This window comes from Leptodactylus fuscus, chromosome 5 (assembly GCF_031893055.1).
Source record: "Leptodactylus fuscus isolate aLepFus1 chromosome 5, aLepFus1.hap2, whole genome shotgun sequence".
Lineage (NCBI taxonomy): Eukaryota > Metazoa > Chordata > Amphibia > Anura > Leptodactylidae > Leptodactylus > Leptodactylus fuscus.
This window is the reverse complement of record NC_134269.1, coordinates 185331695-185354832: the sequence shown is the minus strand read 5'-3', so window position 1 is coordinate 185354832 and position 23138 is coordinate 185331695. Positions and strand designations below refer to the sequence as shown.

General features: G+C 43.8%; 2 protein-coding genes across 2 annotated transcripts; both read right to left on the bottom strand.

Annotated features, from left to right (window-relative positions):
- Positions 1–1290: 1290 nt before the first annotated feature.
- LOC142205033 (zona pellucida sperm-binding protein 4-like) lies at positions 1291–6714 on the bottom strand. The gene is made up of 12 exons (XM_075276383.1): positions 6642–6714; positions 6234–6355; positions 4920–5013; positions 4278–4433; positions 3756–3940; positions 2612–2709; positions 2404–2531; positions 2131–2320; positions 1910–2060; positions 1749–1827; positions 1511–1615; positions 1291–1433 (listed from the first exon to the last, which is right to left on the bottom strand). Exons 1-12 carry the CDS (start codon positions 6697–6699, stop codon positions 1291–1293), a joined length of 1509 nt encoding a protein of 502 aa, XP_075132484.1. The 5' UTR covers positions 6700–6714.
- A 7957-nt stretch (positions 6715–14671) lies between these two features.
- On the bottom strand, positions 14672–20472 carry LOC142203844 (zona pellucida sperm-binding protein 4-like). Its single transcript, XM_075274928.1, has 12 exons — positions 20413–20472; positions 19497–19590; positions 19209–19361; positions 18943–19133; positions 18687–18784; positions 16503–16630; positions 15886–16075; positions 15665–15815; positions 15394–15472; positions 15234–15317; positions 14925–15050; positions 14672–14814 (listed from the first exon to the last, which is right to left on the bottom strand). The coding sequence occupies exons 1-12, from the start codon at positions 20455–20457 to the stop codon at positions 14672–14674; spliced, it is 1482 nt and encodes a 493-aa protein (XP_075131029.1). The 5' UTR covers positions 20458–20472.
- Positions 20473–23138: the final 2666 nt, after the last annotated feature.

Sequence of the window (23138 nt, the reverse complement as noted above, 5' to 3'; positions counted from 1 at the left end):
TTGGAGTTAAGTTCTGTAATATTCAAGGACCAAAGTGTTATAGAATCCAAAAACTTAAAAAAAAAAAAAACCCTTTATACATTAGTCTATTTTTCAAAATCTTCAATTAATACATTGCCTCTATAGAGAGTCCCTACTCTATAGGGAAACCACCCCAGACTTAGCCACATTAAGCACAGCAATAGCAAGGTTATACAACCCTCTAATAAATGGATTCAAGATGTACAGTGAAACTGGTTTGAGCTGACCACCCAAATGGTGCAGAAAAAGGTAAACAAAATGTGTCTAATGTAGTCATTTTCCTGGTGGCAGTCTACAGTTGGTGCACCATGACAACAGCCGAGACCCTATTGAAGTGTTGTATTGAGTCTTGACAATTCTCTTACTGCAACTGAAAAATAAGTTTACACTGAATGAAAAGTCCACTTACCCATCCTGTAACCTATGAGGTTGAAACTCCATACCATGAGGCTCCGCATGAAGGTCACCAGGCCCACCATAGTGTACTAGGATGACTGACATGTCTACTAGACATGAAAAACCTTCCTCTTATTTATTGAAGGTTGAAATAGAAGACTCTGGTGCCAGAGGACCACCAATGGCACCCACTTACTGTGTAAAGCCTGATACAGATCATGTGTGCTACACTTTCTGCCACTGTAATACCCCCTTCTCCACACCTGCCCTCATTGACTAAGGACCACACTTTCCACAAATGTTCACTGGATTGGTGCCACAGTCTCCTCCCTCCTGCAAAGGAGATCAAATTGCCTCTGGAGCCAAGCCCACCTCCCAGACAGGTCACCAGCCTCCTGATAGACTACCGAGTACCCTCCAAGCAATACTTTGAGGGTCTCCTTTCTCCAAAGACAGGAAACTGCACTGAAGCTAGGAGGTCTAGAGTTAGTGGGTTTCCTTCCCCTGGAGGCAGATCCTCCTCTGTGGGTGGGAAGTAAAGTCCCTTATATGGTAGGTAGGAAGAGAGTCCAGGTGTCACCACATTTGTTCAACTGACCATTGTTTTGCTAAAACTTGTGCAAATGGGACAAAGTCACCAAAAACCTACACCCCTTTATGGTGTGATGTTACAAGGGTGGAAGACATCAGTTTGCACCAAGTGGCTTTTTTACATTTATTTTAAAGCCACTTTGACACTGTTTTATGTGACTTTTGGTGCAGTTGCCATTCTGATTTTATCAAGCCTTAAGTGGCAAGATGTTTTAGACCCTTGTGACAATAGCCAGTTAAAAATGAATAGGAGGACACCAAGGTTTTAGAAAAAGTCTTTATTCAAGCATTTAGTTCTTGCCTTTTACTTTGAGTTCTACAACGGAACCAAACTCCTAAAAACACAACAAATGCCACTGCAACTATTCCTCCAGCGGAGACCGCCCTCACAACATCAAGAGCTGAGTATTCAGAGAAAGCGTGACCTAAAGAGGGTAAGAGATAGAGTTATAGACTATATATGACCATTGTCAGACTTTACACTGCACAGTAGAGTTATTACCTTTCAGTTTTAAGGACTCTTTCCCAACAGGGAGGAACTGAACTGGTCCATCTGAAGAAACCACATTCTTTAGGGATGCAAATCCAGCATCTTCAGCTGCACGTCCTAGAAGATAGTCTCATTCATATATGCAATATGACAGTATACAGGAGTTAAAGAGCTTTACATCCAGATCTACTTTAACATGGTAATTGACAATATGGCTATAGAAAGGATCTGTTATCTCAAGTAAACTTACTTTTCCTTGAGGAACATGAAACCACACAGTTGTCAGCAGCAGATGGGACACAGACAGAAGCACTGCAGTGAAAATAGATCTAGGGTGGAGACAATATGGACAGTTTGCCAAGAAGCTCTTATTCTGAATTTATTTATTTTTTTCATTATTAAACAATTTACCAATCCTCCAAGCGCAATCTGAGTGCTTTGGTCCACAAATGTGAAGGTCTCCACAACAAAGCGCTGATAGTGAGATGGGAAAGGCAGGCTTTGTGTAGGTCCACCAACAGGTATACTCTGGGATACATAGTTGTCACCATCAAAGGGGCAGCTGTAAAGCAATGTGTTAATAAGATGCATAGGGTCAATTCTACAAGCTAGATTAGAAACAGATCATTAACCTGTTCAGCAGGATAGGCCACTGAGGAACAAGTGTGGGGTCTATGGTGTTGGTGGCCCAGCAATCATTTAGGATCAGGACAAGGTTGGGATCAGTTCTGTGCAACAGACGGACTTCCAAGTAGACTGGATCTTTGAGTACTTTGACCACAGGGTAGTCACTGTCAGAGAAGTATGAGGAGTAGGCCACGTCTGGAAAGATATCAAAAGGTAAAGAAATACAGGCAGCTAGTGTATGTTAGAAAATTCTCTGTGGACTTTATTAAATGAGTCACCTCGACTAATCCTCATCTCCATCAAGAGGGGTCCAGAGGTTGTAACAGGAAGCGGTGGTGGCAGAGTGGATACCCCAACTTGTATAGGAACAGCGCCACTTTGGTAATAGCTACACCGCACAGTTATCCTGGACAAATTACAGGATATTGTTTTAGTATACAGAAGTTTACACCCCAAACCATACTTGTACAGTTAAACATATCTTACCGCATAGTGCTGTCTCTTGTGATTGTAGCTCCTTGCCATGAGACAGTGTTTCTCACACCTTCAATGGTGCTTTCATAGATTATTGAACTGCCAGAAACCTACATTAGATATTGGACCATTACAAGACATTGTCTAGTGCAATTAAAGCAGCAAAGGTTTCATAGCTTTATAGTACGTGACATTAAAACATGTTATAAAGGTTGGGGGGCGGGGGGGTTTGAGAGGAGTTGTATGGGGTATGCAGTTCAGTCACTTTAATGGAACTCAACCGCAATACCAAACAACCCATAGACAGGCATGGTGCAGACCCTGGAAGAAAATAGGATGTACATTTTGATTAACAGACCATGAGATGGTCACCAGAAGGTAATTACAACGCCTTGTACAAGGGTAGAACAAGGAGCTCAACTGTAGTCAAGATGACCACTGTGCCAGAATTGTCTCAGTCCCCCTGTTCTTCTGAACGGAGATCTCAGTCAGAATGTCCATATCCAAACAGAGGGATGTCAGCTTTATGCAAGCAGATGAACATCTGACAGTAACACAGACCAAGCTTCTGTAGCTTGCAGATAAGAAAACCCAACCATTGGAGATTTGAGAAATCACTCAAGCAATTGGGGGTAGGAGTTGGGCAGTAGTTCTAAAGAGCAGAGAAGGAAGCCCCAGCAGGAGAGAATTAATGCAAGAGTTAAAGGCTTTTTATGCAAATTGAGCTGGAGTGCAGAATAAGAGGCATATTTGGAAGTTACAGAAGCCTCTACAAGGTATCTGTAATACAGATTTCTGCACAGAGACCCTCACCCCTTCCAACATATAGTGTACTATTACAGCGGATGTTGGATCCCCATACAGTAATGTAGTCTTCACTATAGGGAAGCTACCAGAGTGGTCCCCAATTATAGCCACTATACCGGGACAAGACACTCTGGTGTGAGGTACAGGCCAGAGGGCAGTCACAGGCATCATATAAACAAGGTTGTGGACAAGTCAGAGGGTCAGGGTGGGCATCTAAGGTACAAAAGTCCTATACTATTTGTTAATATTTTGAAGCTTGCTTCATGTACCTACCATTACAGTGTAGTAAGCCATATGCTTAGGCACCATTTGTAGAGAGCATGTAGTGTTGCCCAACTAAACTACTCACCTGTTTCAAGCTGGCACATGCTAAAGGAAACTGGAAGACTGCGAAGGAAGCACTCATGGACATAGACACCTGTGGGCAAGAGTCCAAACCAGCCACACGGACAGAAGACAAGTTCAGTGGTGGCATTGTCAGATCCTTGGAAACAGCAACCACCATGTGATTGCCACTTGTACACTGTGTGGTCACTGCAGAAGGAGTCAAGACAAGACAGACATTATACAGGGAAAGACTATTAGGCTAGGACAATAGGCCAACCTTAGCCGTTTCATGGACAGCCCAACCAGAGATTGTATTGTGGTGCTGCCTCCATCCCACATAGATGAAGGAGGTAGGATTTTCGCCAGCTAGCACATTACTGAGACCATGAAGTAGACTAGTAGTGATTACATACCCCCATACTTTAAGGGAGATCTCTCCATATTATGAATCTTAGTGGTAGTAACCTTACTTTTGCACAGCATGTGTGTGTGGGAAAATTCAGCAATAATTTAAGCCAATTACCAAGGTGAACACAATACTTACATGGATTTCCATAATAACAAGGCATTGTGGAGTCCCTTGATGAGAAACAGCACCCAGCTTGCTCACAGACGTCTTGTGACACCGGCGGCGTTAGACAAGAAAGTTTGTCCACCTGACTCACAGCTGAGCACACACTTGAGCTAGGAGCATCCATCGCTATGGTATAAAAGATAGGACATGTAACCAAGTACTCGGATACTATGATCCATTGATGAGGATTGTCCAAATCTAGTCAATGCATTTTTAGTTATAATCTTACATTAGAGACCATGGAATGATTATAATCCAGGAGTTTAATACATTGTGATTTGGCTCCATGCGTGCACTTTAGCATAATGAATTGAAAAGCTACCACCACCCCACCCCCCATCCACAGTACTGAGGCAATCATAATGATTGGAACCTAATAGTTCAGGGCCAAAATGTGTCCTCCAGATCAAACTTTAAGGAAATGCATGTCAGATGAAAAACCAGCAACCTCTACAGGGCAGCAGGCATTGAGATATAAACTTCTCACGTTAACCCTAAAGACACTAGCTATAGAGTACAGCAGAAGCCATGGACCTACATATTGGTCCATGTTTGGACAATTACAGGTTATATAGGGTAATAAAATTATTAGAGGGAAAACTGTCGGCTTACCATTTATAAAAGGACAAGTTTTCTCCACCTTGTACTGCTCAACTTCGCCATTGACAATCTCTTCCAAAATCAGAGTCATTACATATTCTCTAGCCTGTAAAGACAGCAGGTCAGTAGATGGCAGCTCATCCATGTCATAGAACAGGAATATTGGTGGGCTATAAGGGCAAGCCATTTCCCATTCTCCAGAAGCACAAGTTGAAACTCCCTTGGCCCCCATACAGTCTACAGAAAGACCCTAATTTTCAGCAGAGAGGCCCTAGAGAATCCTCTATGAAATCATATGCAACTGCTTCGCCCACAGTTAGGGCCCGTGAACACTTCAGCATAATACACGTGTAAAAATAACACTCCCGTTGACTTCAATGAAATTTACACATGTACATTTTTTTTTTTTTAAACACACATGTAAAAAAATTTCGTTGAAGACAATGAGAATGTTATTTTTACACGTGTATTATGCTAAAATGTGCTCACGTTAACTCCGTGCGCATGGGCCCTACTCATTTGCCATTGTATATACACCAGCAATTCCAAACCGGCATGCAGAAACAGTCTAGTTAAGACATAATCCAAGTGATGGCAGTGTAGTTGGGACGAATAATAAAAGCAGAAAGCCATCCATCATTGAAGGCCCAATGCATTGGGAACATTATAAATTGTGTGTCACTAAGGATTATTCATAGTACACGGTAAGTATAGGATAGTGTAGCTTTAAGGCTAAAGCCAGAGCCAAGGAGTAACTGTAAGAGGATTGGGAAATATACAGGAAGTATTTATTTTTTTACCTATTGCTCAAGACACTCCTGGTTTTGGAGGAGACAAAAAAAAAAAAAAAAAAAAAAAAAAACTAAGAAAAAAAAAAACACCCTTTTGTAAGTGTCATTTCATACGTGTGCCCCACAGGTCTGAAGAGGTTACTAGACACTGGTATATACAGTATTCAGTGCACAGTTTGAGCCTTACATTACACACTTCAGTTATAAGCTCTACTCTGAATTTGGAGTAGACCAGCCATGACCTCTGGATGTCCATATGTACTTGGTCATATTTATAGGTCCAATTTAATCCAGTGAAGTTGTAATACTGGCGTAAAATTCACTTTCGGGTAGCCTTCATGAAGGGGGGGCTTTATGCCCATGACCTGATATTAGATTGAAGTCTATGGGGACTGGAAGGATGGGCCAGATGCTTCACAGTAAACACTAGCAGGTTGAGCATTGAATTAAGAGATTACTAGAGCTAGGTAAAACAACTCCAATATGGCAGACTGAGTAGTACAACTGAACACATGGGGTTCCATCAAGGACTTACCTTCTCCATGATGTAACATCCATCGTAGGCAGCGCTTATGAACACTGAACCATTTAGTTCCTTGCTTATCCAGAACCCACATGCAAAGTCATTGTTGAGGGTGTGAGGCTCCCCCTTAAAATCTGAAGGCATATTAAACATCTGAATTACATATAGTTAAAGGCCAAGTTCACACACTATATAGAGGACAGACAATAAGATGCCAATATCACAAGATTCTGAATGTCTGTAACTAAAAACATACAGCAAGATAAGGTCAGTCAGACATCAGGTGACAAGTTCAACCATCTATAGGGCTCTAAGGAACCAGACTTGGGCCAAGCACAATAAAGTCTATGACAAGTTTGTCAGAACAGGGCAACCATCATGTGCATTGGGGATTTAGAACTCAAAAGCAGTCCTACTCACCTAGAACTGTCAGTGAAAATGCAGCACCCTCAATGGACATAGAGAATGACAAGTTCATACGTTCAGTACCACAGTGGAGATGTGAAGAATCATCCCATAAAGCCCTAGCATCACTCCAGACCACACACCATGTCCAGAACACCAGGGCTATGCACAGGATTCCTCTGTTGTATCCCATCATCCCTGTAATGCTGAACACAACCTGCAACCAAAACCCAGCACTTTTATCATAAAGAGGGGAGTGGGCAACTAATCTAAACACCTGCTCAGGTGAGATCAGACTATGCGGATTTCATGTGTGTATAATGACAAACTCAGAACAGCTAAAGCTAGGTTAACCCCGTGTAGCATTCACATTACATGCATTAGGCTGGGTTCACCTGGTGCTGTTAATGGTAGTAATAAGTAGCCTTTTACCTGTATTCCTATAGCCGTTAAAAACCTCTCTTGATTACAAGTGTCGTAGAGATGTATTACCCATAACTATGACTAAAAACTGCATGCAGTTCTTCAGTATGGTAAGTGCCTGGTAAATCCAGCCTCATAAGGCTATGTTCACATGTTGTGGCTTCAATACGCCTGCCACAAAGCCAAAAACTGGCTATGACTGAAGCTCCAGCAGTATTTGTTTTTGACCCTCATTCACAATGAAAACACAAAACTTGAACAGCCTCAGGGTATGTTCACATGGAGGTTTTTGAAAGCAGATTTTGAAGCGGAATCTACCTCTAAATCCGGACACAGATGAGTTGAATGCATAGGCAAGTAAAACAGGAGCTGTCACAGCTCAGCTCCTGCTATACCGCTGCGCTCTGGCTAGTGGATGTGTAAGCGTGATGTGATGACGTAACTCACATCGTGCCTACAACTTTGTGACTGAGACTGTGGCGAGAGCTGCAAGGGAGAGGTGAGTATCAGTGTTTTTTTGTGATAAACATTGAGGGGGGAACATAATGAAGGGGGCCCATGAAATTAGGGGCAGATGAAGGGGGGAAGAACTATTTGAAACTGGGGCAGAGATGGAGGGGAGAGGGACATGAAACTGGGGGCAGAGATGGAGGGGAGAGGGACATGAAACTGGGGGCAGAGATGGAGGGGGGCATGAAACTGGGGGCAGAAATGGAGGGGGGAGATGAAACTGGGGCAGAGATGGAGGGGGGCATGAAACTGGGGGGGCAGAGATGGAGGGGGGCATGAAACTGGGGGGGCAGAGATGGAGGGGGGAGATGAAACTGGGGACAGAGATGGAGGGGGGAGATGAAACTGGGGACAGAGATGGAGGGGGGAGATGAAACTGGAGACAGAGATGGAGGGGGGAGATGAAACTGGAGACAGAGATGGAGGGGGGAGATGAAACTGGGGACAGAGATGGAGGGGGGCATGAAACTGGGGACAGAGATGGAGGGGGGAGATGAAACTGGGGCAGAGATGGAGGGGGGCATGAAACTGGGGGGTAGAGATGGAGGGGGGAGATGAAACTGGGGATAGAGATGGAGGGGGGAGATGAAACTGGAGACAGAGATGGAGGGGGGAGATGAAACTGGGGCAGAGATGGAGGGGGGCATGAAACTGGGGGGCAGAAATGGAGGGGGGAGATGAAACTGGAGACAGAGATGGAGGGGGGAGATGAAACTGGGGACAGAGATGGAGGGGGGAGATGAAACTGGAGACAGAAATGGAGGGGGACATGAAACTGGGGGCAGATGAAGGGGGTATATGAGTTGAGACAAATGCTGCTGCACACACTACTGTTCAAGGTAATGCAATCCTTTATTTGAAGGATAAGTGACTTTTACAGTGATAGGGCCATGAACATAAAGTAAGTCAGCATATATGAACAAAATGAAAACTAGATCAGGATATATTTATTTCACGTTTCGGTCATGCGACCTTTATCAGAGTAGATCTAGTGCCGGGCGGGCTGAAGAGGGTTTTCATGGCAAGGGGGTATATGAAACTGGGGGAGAGAGGGAGGGGGGACATATAATTTACGGATGACTGTAGGAGGATTATACTGTGTGGGGGTACATGAAAAATGAATGAGAATGGGCAGAGCCAACATAAAAGTGGGCGGAGCTATATATATATATATATTTTTTTTTTAAAATGTAGATTGTGAGCCCCACATAGAACTCACAATGTACATTTTTCCCTATCAGTATGTCTTTTTTGGAATATGGGATGGAAATCCATGCAAACACAGGGAGAACATACAAACTCCTTGCAGGTGGTTTTTTGCCCTTGGCGGGATTTGAACACCAGGACTCCAGCGCTGCAAGGCTGCAGTGCTAACCACTGAGCCACCGTGTGGCCCCCAGCGGAGCTAAATTTGCCTCTTTCTGTTCTTCGAAAGTTGGGAGGTATGCATTTCTACACCAGATATGTGACATAGTAGTGGCACATCTTACGTGTATGGCCAATATTTGCCTCCAAAATGTATCACTGTGATGTTTTTCTGCCCTGCTCACTCTAAGCCCCCTTGCAGACGACCATATGACTGGTCAGTGTGCCAACCAGGTGTTTCCTGGATGGCACACTGACCTATTCATTTCCATGGGCCCATTACATGACCGTGAATGACACAGTCGCGTGTACAGGTCAACAGTCCAGGATGCAAAATATGAAACAGGTCCCTTTCCTGCCCGATTTTGCAGCCCTGCTTCCACAGCTCCAATTCCTTGAATGGTCCCGGTCATGACCTGGCTTAAGACAGTGGGTGTAGCAGAGCAGGAATCAAGGCCGGTCATGGCCGGGATACCTTGGCCCATCACATTCAGCACAACTCCAGAAAACTGGTATGAGGTATACCTGAAACCTACACCAGTCTTTGTTTCTCCGCCCAAGAGGAGGTCAAGAAGTGGGGGAAGAAGGAGGGCAGTCTCCATGATGGCTATACACAAGAGTACCTGTGCCTTCTAGTCTATCCCTTTGTTAGCTATTTTTGTATCTCTGGTTATCAGCAACCATAGGAACTCTGTTGGGACAGTTCTCACCCTGTTAGATGAAGCTGTAATATGTCACCTTGTGTGATTGTGCAACTTGGCCTATCCGCATAGTCAGCCATACTGGTTCTGTACTGTTTGTATTGGCATACAGTGTTCATAGTCTATTATAGATAGTTATATCTCCTGTTTCTCTACAGCCTGGCTTAGTACATGTTAGCCTACTGTATGTTATTCATACTTGCATGTCATTATACTTATATATTGTACCCGTCTTATGTAACATCTTGTATATTCTCATTTGTGCCTCAGTTTCTCCCAAATCTTCTTAATAAATATTAAAACACAGACTTCCACCCAATTTTTTTTTATTGACTAATAGGAAGATGTTTAACTGCCTGTGAAGGTCCACATAGCCCAGAGGGGTATGTGAAGTGGGGGCAGAACAAGCACTATTTAAGCTCTGAGGGTTGGTGGGCTCGCTCTTCTTGGAGCCATACATCTGTATAGTTTACAGTTATTCCATATTGCTTAAGTTTTCTTCTGTTCCTTTTCAGAGGAATATTTTGAACTCAGGCTAATGCTTCCCTTCGTGTAGACGTCTTCTGCTGGTTCTGATGACGGAGCCCAGCGGTAGGAACTCTAAGCACAGACACTTTGCCTGTATTGACTGTGACATTCCAGTAGAATAGATGTTGCCAGTGCAGAGCTAGATACACTGAGAAACCTTCTTCCTGAAGTAATTTTGTGTGGGTCAAGGATTATGTTAAGGATACAGTGAAAGAAGTCCAGGAATTCATAGCACAGCTTTCAAAAATCAAAGACTAGCAAGCATACCTTCACAATGGTAGACTAGTTGAGACTTCCACTTCCTCCATTAAGGACTAGGATATGAGGTATTTTCCAGCAGGTAAGATCGAGAAGTTACTTAAATCCATCTGGAAGTCTCCATATCCACCTCTAGGGGGTCTAGGGCCTTCAAAGTGGATTTTCCTTTGAGAGACCTTATTTGTCTGCAGTCTGACATCAAGTTGAGAGTAGATAGTCCTGATCTACTCTCTGCCTTTAAAGGGATCCTATGATTCAATCACTTTTTTTTTTTCTAACATGTCAGAATAGCCTTAAGAAAGGCTATTAGTCTCCTACCTTTCGTTGTCTTCTCAATGCCACCGTTCGCCTAAAATCTTGTTTTCTCGGTATGTAAATGAGTTATTTCACAGAGCTTCTGCAGCGAGGTCTTCACCACGTCTTCTTCCGGTGGAGGCTTATAACTTCTAGGCCACTGTCAAGCCTACTGCACAGGCTCGCGGCCACAAGAAAAATAGCCATGCACACAGTATTGCAAGTGGCCATTTTCTCATGGCCAGCGGGCATGCACAGTCGGCTTGCCCTAGAAGTTACAAGCTGCCACTGGAAGAAGACGAGGTGAAGACCTCGCTGCAGAAGAGGTAACGCTGGAGAAAGTTCTCTCACAGCATTGGGGCCACCCCCAGTACAGTGGAACCTCGACATACGAGTTTAATCCGTTCCAGACCTGAGCTCGTAAGTCGAGCTACTCGTATCTCGAACGGAATTTTCCCATAGAAAATAATGTAAATAAATCTAATTGGTTCTAGCCCTCTAAAAAGTCCAAAAATTAGCCAAAATGCTGAAGAAAAACACATTTTTAATTAAATGTACAGTACAGTACTCAGTAATCTTACATTGGCGAAAGACAAGTGTGGCTAACGGAGCGAGGGGGAGGAAGGAGGAGCGAGGGGGAGGAAGGAGGAGCGAGGGGGAGGAAGGAGGAGCGAGGGGGAGGAAGGAGGAGCGAGGGGGAGGAAGGACAAGTTGACTGCACAGGACAAAGAGAGCGTTCACACTAGCGTCGGTGTCCGACAGCTAGTGTCCGATGCTAATATCCGCACAAGATTTTGCACGGACATTAGCAGTGGACACCTACCCTAGTGTGAACGCTCCCTTTGTCCTGTGCAGTCAACTCGTCCTTCCTCCCCCTCGCTCCCTTAGGCTACGTAAACAACACTTTCTTAAACTGTCAACAAAACAACAGTTGCATACAAATGACAATAAAATTGTAGAAATATTGAACTTACACTTTCCTAACTTTAAAACTTTTAAAGGCAGCATTCACACGGAGTAACGCCGGCGTGTGCTGTACAGTATCACAGCCATACACGCCGGAGCTACGGCAGGCTGCTGAACACTTCCCATTCACTTCAATGGGAGCGCTCTTAACAGTGGTGTTACGAGCGCTCCCATTGAAGTGAATGGGAAGTGTTCGGCAGTCTGCTGTAGCTCCGGCGAGTATGGCTGTGATACTGTAGGTACAGCACACGCCGGCGTTACTCCGTGTGAATGATCCCAAACTTTAAACTGAAGTTATGCTTAACTTTACGTGTGTAGCCTACGTTGTCACTACACTAATCATTTGGGTTTGCCTTTTTGCCTGCACTTTCAGCATCTTCACTTGGAGCAGTTCTTTTCTTCAGAAATGTATCCAGTGACATTTGCTTTTGTCTGCTCTTCAAAATGTTGCGGAAATGAGTCAATGAAGTGTCATTGAACAGTGCTGCTGAACGACTCTTAGCAACTTTCTCAGGATGATTCTTTTCAATGAATCGTGCAACACTCTCCCATTGTGCTAGCATTGATTTTATTTCACTTGTAGGAATAGGTTCCTGCAGCTCCTGTACCTCTTCCTCACTACCGCTCATCTCTTGACTCATCTCAGTCTGTTGCATCTCATGCAGCGCCTTCAGATCCTCTGTAGAGAGCGGTTCTTCATGCTCCTCGACAAGCTCCATGATATCGCCCTCGTCTACCTCCAGACTCATCGACTTGCCAAGTGACAATCTCCTCCAATGGCATGTCGGTCTCTTCCGCCACCCCACCAGAGTCACTTAGTTCAACCGCAGCAGGCCACAGCTTCTTCCACGCCGAGTTCAGTGTCCGTCTTGACACTTCTTGCCAAGCAAGGTCAATCATGTTAAGGCATGAAACAATGTTAAAATGATCCTTCCAAAACTCACGCAATGTCAAATTGGTATTTTCTGTCACATCAAAACATCGGCGGAATAAATGCTTTGTGTACAGTTTCTTGAAATTGGATATAACCTGCTGATCCATTGGTTGCAAGATTGAAGTTGTGTTGGGTGGGAGAAAGACAACCTTGATAAATTGAAACTCTTCAAGGATGTCATCTTGAAGAGCGGGCGGGTGGCCTGGAGCATTGTCGAGGAGCAGTAAGGCACGTAGGGGGAGATTATTACTCAACAGATACTGCTTGACTGTAGGACCAAAAGCAAGATTTACCCAGTCAACGAAAAACTGCCTGGTTACCCATGCCCTTGCATTGGAGCGCCACATAACATGCAGTTTTTCCTTCAAGATCTTGTGGGTCTTGAATGCTCGAGGATTCTCTGAATGGTAAACGAGCAGCGGCTTCACTTTGCAGTCACCAGATGCGTTTGCACACAATGCAAGGGTTAGACTGTCCTTCATGGGCTTATGTCCTGGCATGTGTTTTTCCTCGGCAGTGATGTAAGTCCTACGGGGCATTTTTTTCCAAAATAGGCCCGTTTCATCACAGTTAAATATTTGCTGTGAGACGTAGCCTTCTTCTTCCACTAGCTTAGCGAAATGCATTATGAACTTTTCCGCTGCTTTCGTGTCTGCACTTGATGCCTCCCCATGCCTTACCACCGAGTGAATTCCAGTTCTCTTTCGAAATTTTTCAAACCAGCCATGACTTCCCTTGAACTCATCTTGATCTTCCGATGTTGAAGGTTGATTGTTTTTTAGGTCTGAGAATAATCGCACGAGCTTTAGCGCTGATGATTGCTTCAGTTACTGTATCTCCTGCGAGCTCTTCTTTGATCCATATCAGCAATAACCTCTCCATTTCCTCATGTACTGATGTCCTAAGTTGGGATAATACCGTCGTGCCTTTCGCTGGTTTAGCACTTTTAATGATGTCCTTCTGCTTTAGGATCGTACAAATAGTGGAAGTACTCCGTTCGTACATCCGAGCAAGTTCTATAACACGAGTCCCTTTCTCATGTAACTTTATCAGCTCCTGCTTCATTTCTATGGACATCATCCTTTTCTTCTTGTCAGCGCTTACTTTCTTCTTGGGACCCAAGATGCAAAAGAAAATGGCCGACATCACCGGATGCAAGGGGATTCTGGGTCAGGTGACGCGCAAGCTGGGCTCGTATCCCGAATTTGAGCTCGTGTGTCGAACAGAAATTTCACTCGCATCGAGGCTCGTAACTTGGATTACTCGTATGCGGAGCAACTCGTATGACGAGGTTCCACTGTACTGCAAAAGAACTCATTTACATACCAAGAAAAAAAAAAACAAAAAAAAACAGGATTTTAGGCGAAGGGTGGCGTGGAGAAGACAACGAAAGGTATGAGAAAAATACCCTTTAACAGTATTCTGACATGTTAGAAAAAAATAAAATGATAGGATCCCTTTAAATGTATTGATCTAGCAGTGGACTTGCTATGTGACACATCCATTGAGCAGGTCAAGTTGGCTGCAAAGACCATGGCTCTTATTACTACTGCTAGATGTCATTTATGGCTCAGAGCGCGGGTGGCCAATAATACTTCTAAGTATAAAATCTGTGGGCCACCCTATGGACCAGATAAAGCTCTATAGTCAGGATTAGACACGAGCAGCTCTGCAAAGGCATCTGGCATCACCTGACAGCCTCAGCCAAGGTGGAGAGGTTACATTGCTGCTGTAACATCAGGAAATAGGATGATGCTGTGGAAGATAGTCATTTTGTGATACTCAAGTTAGGGGGGAGGACTACTGGAGCACAGTTAGATTTAATACACTGCAGACAGGCAGAGAAGGAGTAGCGAAGCTCTGCACTGTGTTGTGTGACTGACGTGTTCACTGTTACACATACACCAGATATGTCACCCTATCATTGCCTATACATCATACATATGCAGGTCTTCCTAATTTTTACTCCAGCATTAGCCAGATACATTGCCATGCTATATACCACATCAATTCATTCTTCAAATACATAAATGCAGAACAAGTCATTTATAGAAAAATCACTTTATTCATATTTTTACAGAGTATATGGTGGGACTCCGACGCTTGTGACACTGCCAAACTCCAAGTACTGCAACAGTTACAGCAAGAACCCCTCCTCCCACAGCTACTGCTCTGAGCCATGTCATGGCAGATTGCTCTGGATCAAGATCTGGTGAGAGAATATATTATTTTTTTTTTGGGGAGGGGGGAATAAAAAAAAATTTTTTATATATATATATATATATATATATATATTCCTCATGCCAGAATAGTCATTACCATCATCTTTGACTCTCCTTGGGAAGTTATTAATATCAATTAAGCCCCCATCCATACGATCTGTGTTTTCGGCATCAATAAACTCTGAATCAGCGGTGTCATTCTGATAGTCATAATCCCAGTATTCTGCAGGTGGAATTTATATAACAGATATCAGAAATAAATTTTACAGTCTCCTGATAGAACACCAAGGATACCATTCCCCTGCCACAAAACCCATTACAATCTAAATATGGGTGGCTCATGTATACCCAGGTTCCTCTACCATGGTTTACTTGTATATGGACAGGTTGGGAATTTAAGTTGTACCTGGAGCCCAATCTGATGGCTTAATCAAGCTAACAGGGCCTTGGCTTACTGTGATCTTCTTACCACTGTCCTCAACATCTCGCTCTGCAGGAAGACGACATGACAACCGTTAGCTTAGGCAGCCAATAAAGACACCAAACCCATAATAGGGGCACCTTACTTTTTCTTTGGCCACATAAAGTACTGCAGGAATCTGTTGGAGACGGGACACATACAGCAGCGCTGCAGTGAAAGAAGACCTGGACAGTACAAGAGAGGCAGACACTTAGGATAGTCCAAGATGAAATAAGAATACTTGATGTCTATAGGAATGCTCTCCAAGGTTCTTAGACGCAACTTATGCCGCCCCCTCCCCCCTTCCTTTTGCATTAGGAGTGCTCTAGCATACTACCTCTAGCTACACATATGCAACAAGGTGGAAGCCATTTTACCAGTTCACTAAGAGAATGTTGGTCATTCGGATCCAGAAATGTGAAGGTGCTGACAAGGAAACGTTGGTAGTGTGTTGGGAATGGCACCGATTGTGAGGGAGATCCAACTGGGACTTGGATGGTTTTGTAGTTGTCCTCAGGAAAGGGGCACCTAAAATCATATACAGAGTAACCAAGGGGTCTCTAAGCACATGGAATTAGAGTTACCCCTCCAAGCTTACCCATTGACAAGCACAGGCCACTGGAGTTGTTGGGTAGAATCTGGAGTAGTAGTGGCCCAGCAGTCAGCCAACATTAAAATTAGGCTTGGATCTGTTCTTTGCAGTATGCGGACCTCCAAGTAGACTAGATCTCGGAGAACTTTAGTAACAGGATATTCGTTGGCCGTGTAGTATGAGGCATATGTCTCATCTATGAGAATAGTCATGAATTAAGCCACATTAGTCAGTCACTGTGGAAATAATCACAGGCTCATAACTAGAGTTTACTGCAATCTTTATGACCATCACCACACCCTGCACCAACCTTCGCCACACCAAAGATAGAGGTCAGTTTACCAAAGTCACCCTTCATCTGGATCCAAGTAGTGTTTGATAACTGTGAGCCCAGTCACAAACAGGGCTACAAGGTCCTCAAATTGAATGGAGTGCTGTCACTCAACTGAATCTCTATGGGACTGACAAATTTTAGTCAGCCCCAGGGCATTGAATGGAGTAGGCAGAATGCCAGAACAACCAGTACATCATTCAGTTAGGGGCCCCTGAGAACCCCATTGATAGTCATCCTCATGTTGATAGGCACGGTATTGCCATGCCATACTGCAATGATAACAAGTTACCTTTAGCTATTCTCATCTCCAGCTCGAGAGGTCCAGAGGTTGATACTGGAAGAGGTGGTGGCAATGTAAGGACCTCAGCTTGTAGTGGGACATAACCACTCTGATAATATCTACAGCGAACAGTCAGCCTAAATAGATACAAGAATACTATACTGTGAACAGTGGCATACAGGGTTGATCGAATGTCCACAGCAAGATTGAAATAAGTCCTTTAGGTCCTGCTTGACACCTTCTGTCCTGGGTGACTGTGTGGTAATAGGCTGGCCATATAGCTCTGGAAGCAGCTCTTGACAGAGCAAAAGGGATCAAGTTTATTAAAAACCTAGCACACTGAACTCCTTTGTAGAGATGAGAGGGTACTGTTCGGATCAGCCGATCCGAACAGCACACACGCATTGAAATGAATGGAAGCACCTGGTACTTCCGCTTTGACGTCGGCCGCTTAACCCCCCACGTGGCGGCTACGTCCATTCATTTCAATGCATGTGTGCTGTTCGGATCGGCTGATTCAAACAGTACTCGCTAATCTCTACTCCTTTGTTATCCAGGATTTTAGTATATTGTCTGCTTTCTCAAATATCATGTCTTCGCTCTAAGACGGAACTACTACAGTTTCCACCATCTAATAGATCTGTCCCTGATATATCCATTGCAGTCTCAGGCCTTACAATAACTCCTAGTCAGCATTCCCACTGCCTCAGGGTTATGTTTGACTCAGACCTTTCCTTCACCCCTCATATTGAATCACTCGCATGCTCATGTCACCTCCACCTCAAAAACATCTCCAGAATACGCCCTTTCCTTACCAGAGATACACTAAAGACACTTATTGTCTCTGATTCGTTCTCGCCTTAACTACTGTAACTTCTTACTAATCGGTCTTCCCCTCACTAAACTCTCCCCTCTACAATCTATTCTGAATGCAGCGGCCAGGCTCATCTATCAGTCTAGACGCTTCAGCGATGCCTCCAGTCTGTGCCAGTCGTTACATTGGCTGCCTATTCATTATAGAATACAATATGAAGTTATCACTCTCATCCACAAGGCTCTCCATAATGCCACACCTCCCTACATTTCCTCCCTCATCTCTGTCTACTGCCCAACCCGTGCTCTCCGCTCACTCAATGACCTAACACTTACATCCTCTATTATCAGAACCTCCCACGCTCGTATACAAGACTTCTCCTAAGTTGCACCACTTCTTTGGAATGCTCTACCCCTGACAATCAGATTAATTCCCAATTTCTAAAGCTTCAAGCACAAAGACATTTTTCAGACAGGCCTATCACAATTCCTAATGCGCTGTAATTAGAATCCCTAAAATTAACCCTTCTCTGTTCCAGCTCCCACATGATATGATGCGGTTTCAGGCTGACTATAGGTCCAAGCACCATCCACATGTTAAAGGACATGAATGCTGACAGCTCAAAGGTTTAGGTTTGTGTAATGACAGTAACCTATATTACAAAATAGTCTGACCACTGTATAAGCAATGCTACCTCGGATGCCACCCCTGCTACCTCATAGATTGGCCCTCAGTCCCATTGTGTGAAATAACTTTCTTTGTAATATATCTATCTGTATTTGAACCCTACAAACTGCACAGCGGAATATGTTGGCGCTATATTAAAAAAAATTATATTGAGTGGGACAGCTTTATGTCTATTTGTATCTACTTTTCATTGGATTTTGTGTAGGATGAGGATTTTTGACTGCACCGAGTGTTCATAGGTAGATTATTTAGTGTCAAAATTGTAGGTATGGTTGTAATGCCAAAGCAAAGGATTGGAGTTCTGACTGATACATGCCTCCTGACTATCCCCTCCCAAGGATAGCAAAGCCTTAGAGGAGAGTTAAGGGTATAAGTTACTTTATATGACTGTCCTGTGTATGACTCTAGTGTACCCAAAATGGAGCAGCTCATACCCACAGAGAGTACAGGAAATGCAGTACTATATGCACTACACTAATACAGGGGGTGGCCATTATAATTTGTATGTTAAGTCTGTCTTAAAGTTCTTTTTGAACCATTGAAGCTTGGAGTATTGAACGTTGTACCCTTGGGACACCAACTTGAGGGACCATTCATTTTAATAGGGAGGATACAACCATGTAGGTGACTAGTCCCCATTAAGCTGGTGAAGACAAAAAACCCTAGCTGTCTACAATACCCCTTAGTCTTACCTCATTGTACTGTCTCTAGTGATGGAGGATCCTTGCCACGTCCTAATATCTCTAGTGGCTTGAACTGTATTTTCATATGCAACAGAGTTGTCAGAGTCCTGTTAATTGACAAAGTGGTTTTAAGACTGTTAGAGTCACTAGTCACCCTTTTGTAAAGTCTCCAATTGGAGTCTCATATCGTAGGCTGCCATGAGGCCACCATATGAATAACTGGCTTGTCTGGGGCTGTAGGTTACAGAGGATTCTAAGTTCTTACCCGAATTATTCCACCACATGAGAGGGGAAACTTAAACATTAGGAACTCTGAAGTCCTAGAAATGGTAAGTGCTGAGCAGGATGAGGAATCCACACCGATGACATAAGCCGATTCCAAGATCAAAGATGGTACAGTCAGATCTTTAGAGAGTATGATCAGAACCTGACCGTCATCTGTACACTGCGCGGTCACTGGAAGAAGCACAGACATGAGCAGCAGTACCCAGGAATAGCCGGGACCTCATAAGGGACAACCCATTAACATACCTTTGTTACCATAATAACATTGAGGCTGGTCTCCATAAGAGAAGCAACATCCCAGTTGCCGACAGACATCCTGAGGAACAGAGGAATTGGCACATTGCAGGCGATCACTTCTCTGGATAGCGGCACAGTCACCAGGGCTCGGAGCATCCAAAGCTATGGAAAAGTTTAAAAAAAAAAATAAAGGAAGTCAATGTTACATGTGAGGCATTTATTGCCACCTGCCAAATACTGAGTGGTGCAAGATACAGCCCGAGTACAGGTTAGCTGAATCCATGAACATGCTGTTACCTGGTAAGAAGGGGCACTTAATGTCCTTTTTATAATGCTCCACTTGACCATTCTTAATACGTTCCATGATCAGCGTCATCACGTGATCTCCAAGCTAGGCAGAAGATCCAGACACTTGTTAAACTGAACCATTTTATAGACCGGCAAGTAAAAATCGTTTAGTTATAACCGCAAAAGAAGTTTAAGGCTAAGGCCCCACAGGAGGGGGAAAAAAAAAAAAAAAAAAAAAAAAGCCATGGTGGCAACAAAACCGTTTTCCCACCACACTTTTCTCCAAAGTGTCCCCATCTGATAACCTTCCACCATAGGCCTATGCTATAGAATTCCTGCATTCTTTTCATATCCATTAAAATCAAAGACTATTATCACTAATCTGGTCAGTAAGCCCCACACATTAGGGTCCCAAAGTTGCGTTTTGCCCCTTGCGAGTCGGTGCCTTTGTTGCTGAGATATTGCCTTTTTTGTCAATATGCAAATGAGATCCTCGGAGCAAAAAAAAGAGGTTGAACCTTAACCCATTGGAGCAACTGCAGTGTTTTTGTTGCTCCAAAGATCTCATTTGCATATAGATAAAAGCAGAAATATTTCAGTAATTGAGATACACAGTCACAAGGGAAAAACTGCATTTGATCCAGGTGACCCTATGATATCTGCAGGGCTGGGTTAAAATGCTGGGATCTAGAGACTCCCTTTAAACCAGTGCAGAAGGTGTAGTCACTTAGTTACATAAAGGTGTACAAAATAAAATATGTTCCTATTACATTAATGTTTGACTGTCGTATAGGCCAAGAAAAGTCCTGCAGAATGTAGGCAGCCCTATACATCAGCTTACTAACTTTAGACCCCAAATGGTCAGCAGGTTCACCGTTCATTGCTAGCGCAAGTTCCTTTCATGTAGATTTTGCGCCTGACTTACCTCTTCTCTGACATAACATCCATCATAAGCAGCACGGAGAGTCATAGAGCCATCAAGATTTTGTCCTACCCAGAGTCCACATGTAGAGTCATTCCGCAAGTCTTGTGACATACCCCCGACACCTGCAAGACAGACAAGGCTCTATTCACATACTATCTTGGACCATGTGGATAACGTAAAGGGGTTGACCAGTCTAAACCTTTAGGCCGGCGACCCATGGGCTGGAAACACCACGATTTGCCCACAGCGGAAACATCATGGGGAAAAAAAAAAAAAAAAATCACGGTGTTATACAGTACATGCTAAATGGCTGGGATTCATGTGAATCCCATGCCCACTTTGCGGTTAAAACTGCAGCACGGACATGCTGCAATTTTCAAAACTGGCTCAGGTTTAGAAATTGCAGCATGTCAATTATATCTACGGAAACACTGGCGGCTTTCCCGAAGATATAAATGGTAACAGAAAATCTGGAGTAGGAAGCCCCATGAACTTTCTGTTCAAAGCGCTGTGGGAAGAACTGTAATGCAATATATATATATATATATATATATATATATATATATATATATATATATATATTTGTGTCCTGTCCACACTGCTCCGTTGTCATCCCACTCCTCCCAGGTCTCTTTCGAGGTTGTGCTGATGCCACTGAGGCCCATCAGCAGCTAAAGCACAACAATCGGAAGCCGCCACTAGAGCAGCTGAAGGACACCAGAGCAACCGGGACAGGCAAATATGCATTTTATTATTTTTTTTCCCCACAGCTTATTTAAGTATTCACATAAGGGGTGTCCTCAAGACAAACGTTAAAACTTAACTTTTATTGTAAAAGATCAGGGCAGGCAGCCCTGCGGCCCGCACAAAAGTCTCAAACTTTGTCTCTAAAGTTTAGAGACAAAGTTTGAGACTTTTGTGCGGGCCGCAGAGGTGCAAAACTCCCGCTGCTACTTGCTTCTGTACGCTGAGAATAATCTATTGTTATAGATACGAAAAAATTTTTTAGGAGTGTGAATATATATTCAATTAACTTCTAGACACCTAAGGTTATTGATAAATAAAACTACTGTGTACCATAACCTAGCAATCTTAGCTCTGATAGTCTCCTAGGCTAGTAGTGCGTCAATAGATTAAACCTTCTATTCTCAGATCCACTCCCCTACTGATACCCAAGGGAGATTGAGAGTCATCTGTTTTCAGCCCACACCTATCTCCTACATGGGGTTAACAATAAGTTTTAACGTTTGTCTTGAGGACACCTCTTATGTGAATATATAACTTTTTGGTGCTCCTAGATCCGATATCCACAGCTTATATTGCTTTCTTTCTGCAGCATTTTGCATGGAGTTCACTTTTCCCATATTAAATCAGTAGGGCAGACATGAGCATTTCCACCGGTATATCTGACATACTGGGTTTATCAGCACAGTAAATAAGAGCCATACTAGAATCCTAAGGGTATGCTCACACAGTTTTAGCAGAAAAAACAAAAATAAACCCACAACCCCAATTTTATATCCCAGCACACAGTATGAACACAGTATAAAATCCACTAGTAGATTTTGATGTGGTTTTTACAAAACCCATCATCCTCATGTTACTACTGACTCCCATTTATATAAATAAGGCAGATTCCACATCAAAATCCTCTTACAAATAACTCTAGGTGTGTGAATTAACCCCAACTAGTCAAGGCCAGGTCAGAAGTACTCACCCAGTACAGTTATAGCAGAGGCGAACCCTTTCTGCATAGAAGGAAGAGAAAATCTCATATTTCTGGACCGACACTGAAGATCAGAGATTTCATCTAAAAAGTCTTCAGTGCCGGATACTAAACATTGGAAACTCCAGCACCAGCCCAACACCAGCAGCCTCAGCCCCCAAGCACACCAGCCCATCTTAGCTGCAGCTTCCAACACTCCAAGTAACCAGCAGTCAGACATTTATATCATGATGGGGGAGGGCTTCATAGTGATTGGACAGGTGGGATAGTACCTATAGGTGCATAGAGGATATACACCTCTATTCATCCTGGTATATAACACGTTCATTCATTTACCACCCATTTACACTGAAGGTACTATAATGTATTAATAGATAGGTACAGGGGTGTATTCACTCAAGGTGCCTTTTACATCAAGGACAGTCACACAGCAAAATCTATATGATCCACTTTGAAAATGAATGTTTTTCACCCTTAAAGAGGACCTTTCACCACTTTTGGGCACAGGCAGTTCTATATACTGCTGGAAAGCTGACAGTGCGCTGAATTCAGCGCACTGTCGGCTTTCCCGATCCGTGCCCGGTGTAAAGAGCTTACGGTGCCGGTACCGTAGTGCTCTATGGTCAGAAGGGCGTTTCTGACCATTAGCCAGGAACGTCCTTCTGCCTCGCGGCGCCTATCGCGCTGTGCTGTGGAGCAGGGAGGAACGCCCCCTCCCCTCCTGATAATACTCATCTATGGACGAGCTGTGTGAGCAGAGGGAGGGGGCGTTCCTCCCCGCTCCACAGCACAGAGCGATTGGCGCCGCGAGGCAGAAGGACGTTCCTGGCTAATGGTCAGAAACGCCCTTCTGACCATAGAGCACTACGGTACTGGCACCGTAAGCTCTTTACACCGGGCACGGATCGGGAAAGCCGACAGTGCGCTGAATTCAGCGCACTGTCAGCTTTCCAGCAGTATATAACACTGCCTGTGCCCAAAAGTGGTGAAAGGTCCTCTT

Bases quoted from the DNA above. Each gene is read 5' to 3' on its own strand.
- LOC142205033 (XM_075276383.1), bottom strand. From the start codon at position 6,699: ATGAACTTGTCATTCTCTATGTCCATTGAGGGTGCTGCATTTTCACTG. The intron at 2,532-2,611 runs GTAAGATATGTT...TAATTTGTCCAG, and splicing joins ACAAGAGACAGCACTATGCG to GATAACTGTGCGGTGTAGCT. The intron at 1,828-1,909 runs GTAAATTGTTTA...TCTCCACCCTAG, and splicing joins AGATTGCGCTTGGAGGATTG to ATCTATTTTCACTGCAGTGC.
- LOC142203844 (XM_075274928.1), bottom strand. From the start codon at position 20,457: ATGACTCTCCGTGCTGCTTATGATGGATGTTATGTCAGAGAAGAG. The intron at 19,362-19,496 runs GTAACAGCATGT...ACTTTTCCATAG, and splicing joins TAAGTGCCCCTTCTTACCAG to CTTTGGATGCTCCGAGCCCT. The intron at 16,631-18,686 runs GTAAGACTAAGG...GTATCTATTTAG, and splicing joins ACTAGAGACAGTACAATGAG to GCTGACTGTTCGCTGTAGAT.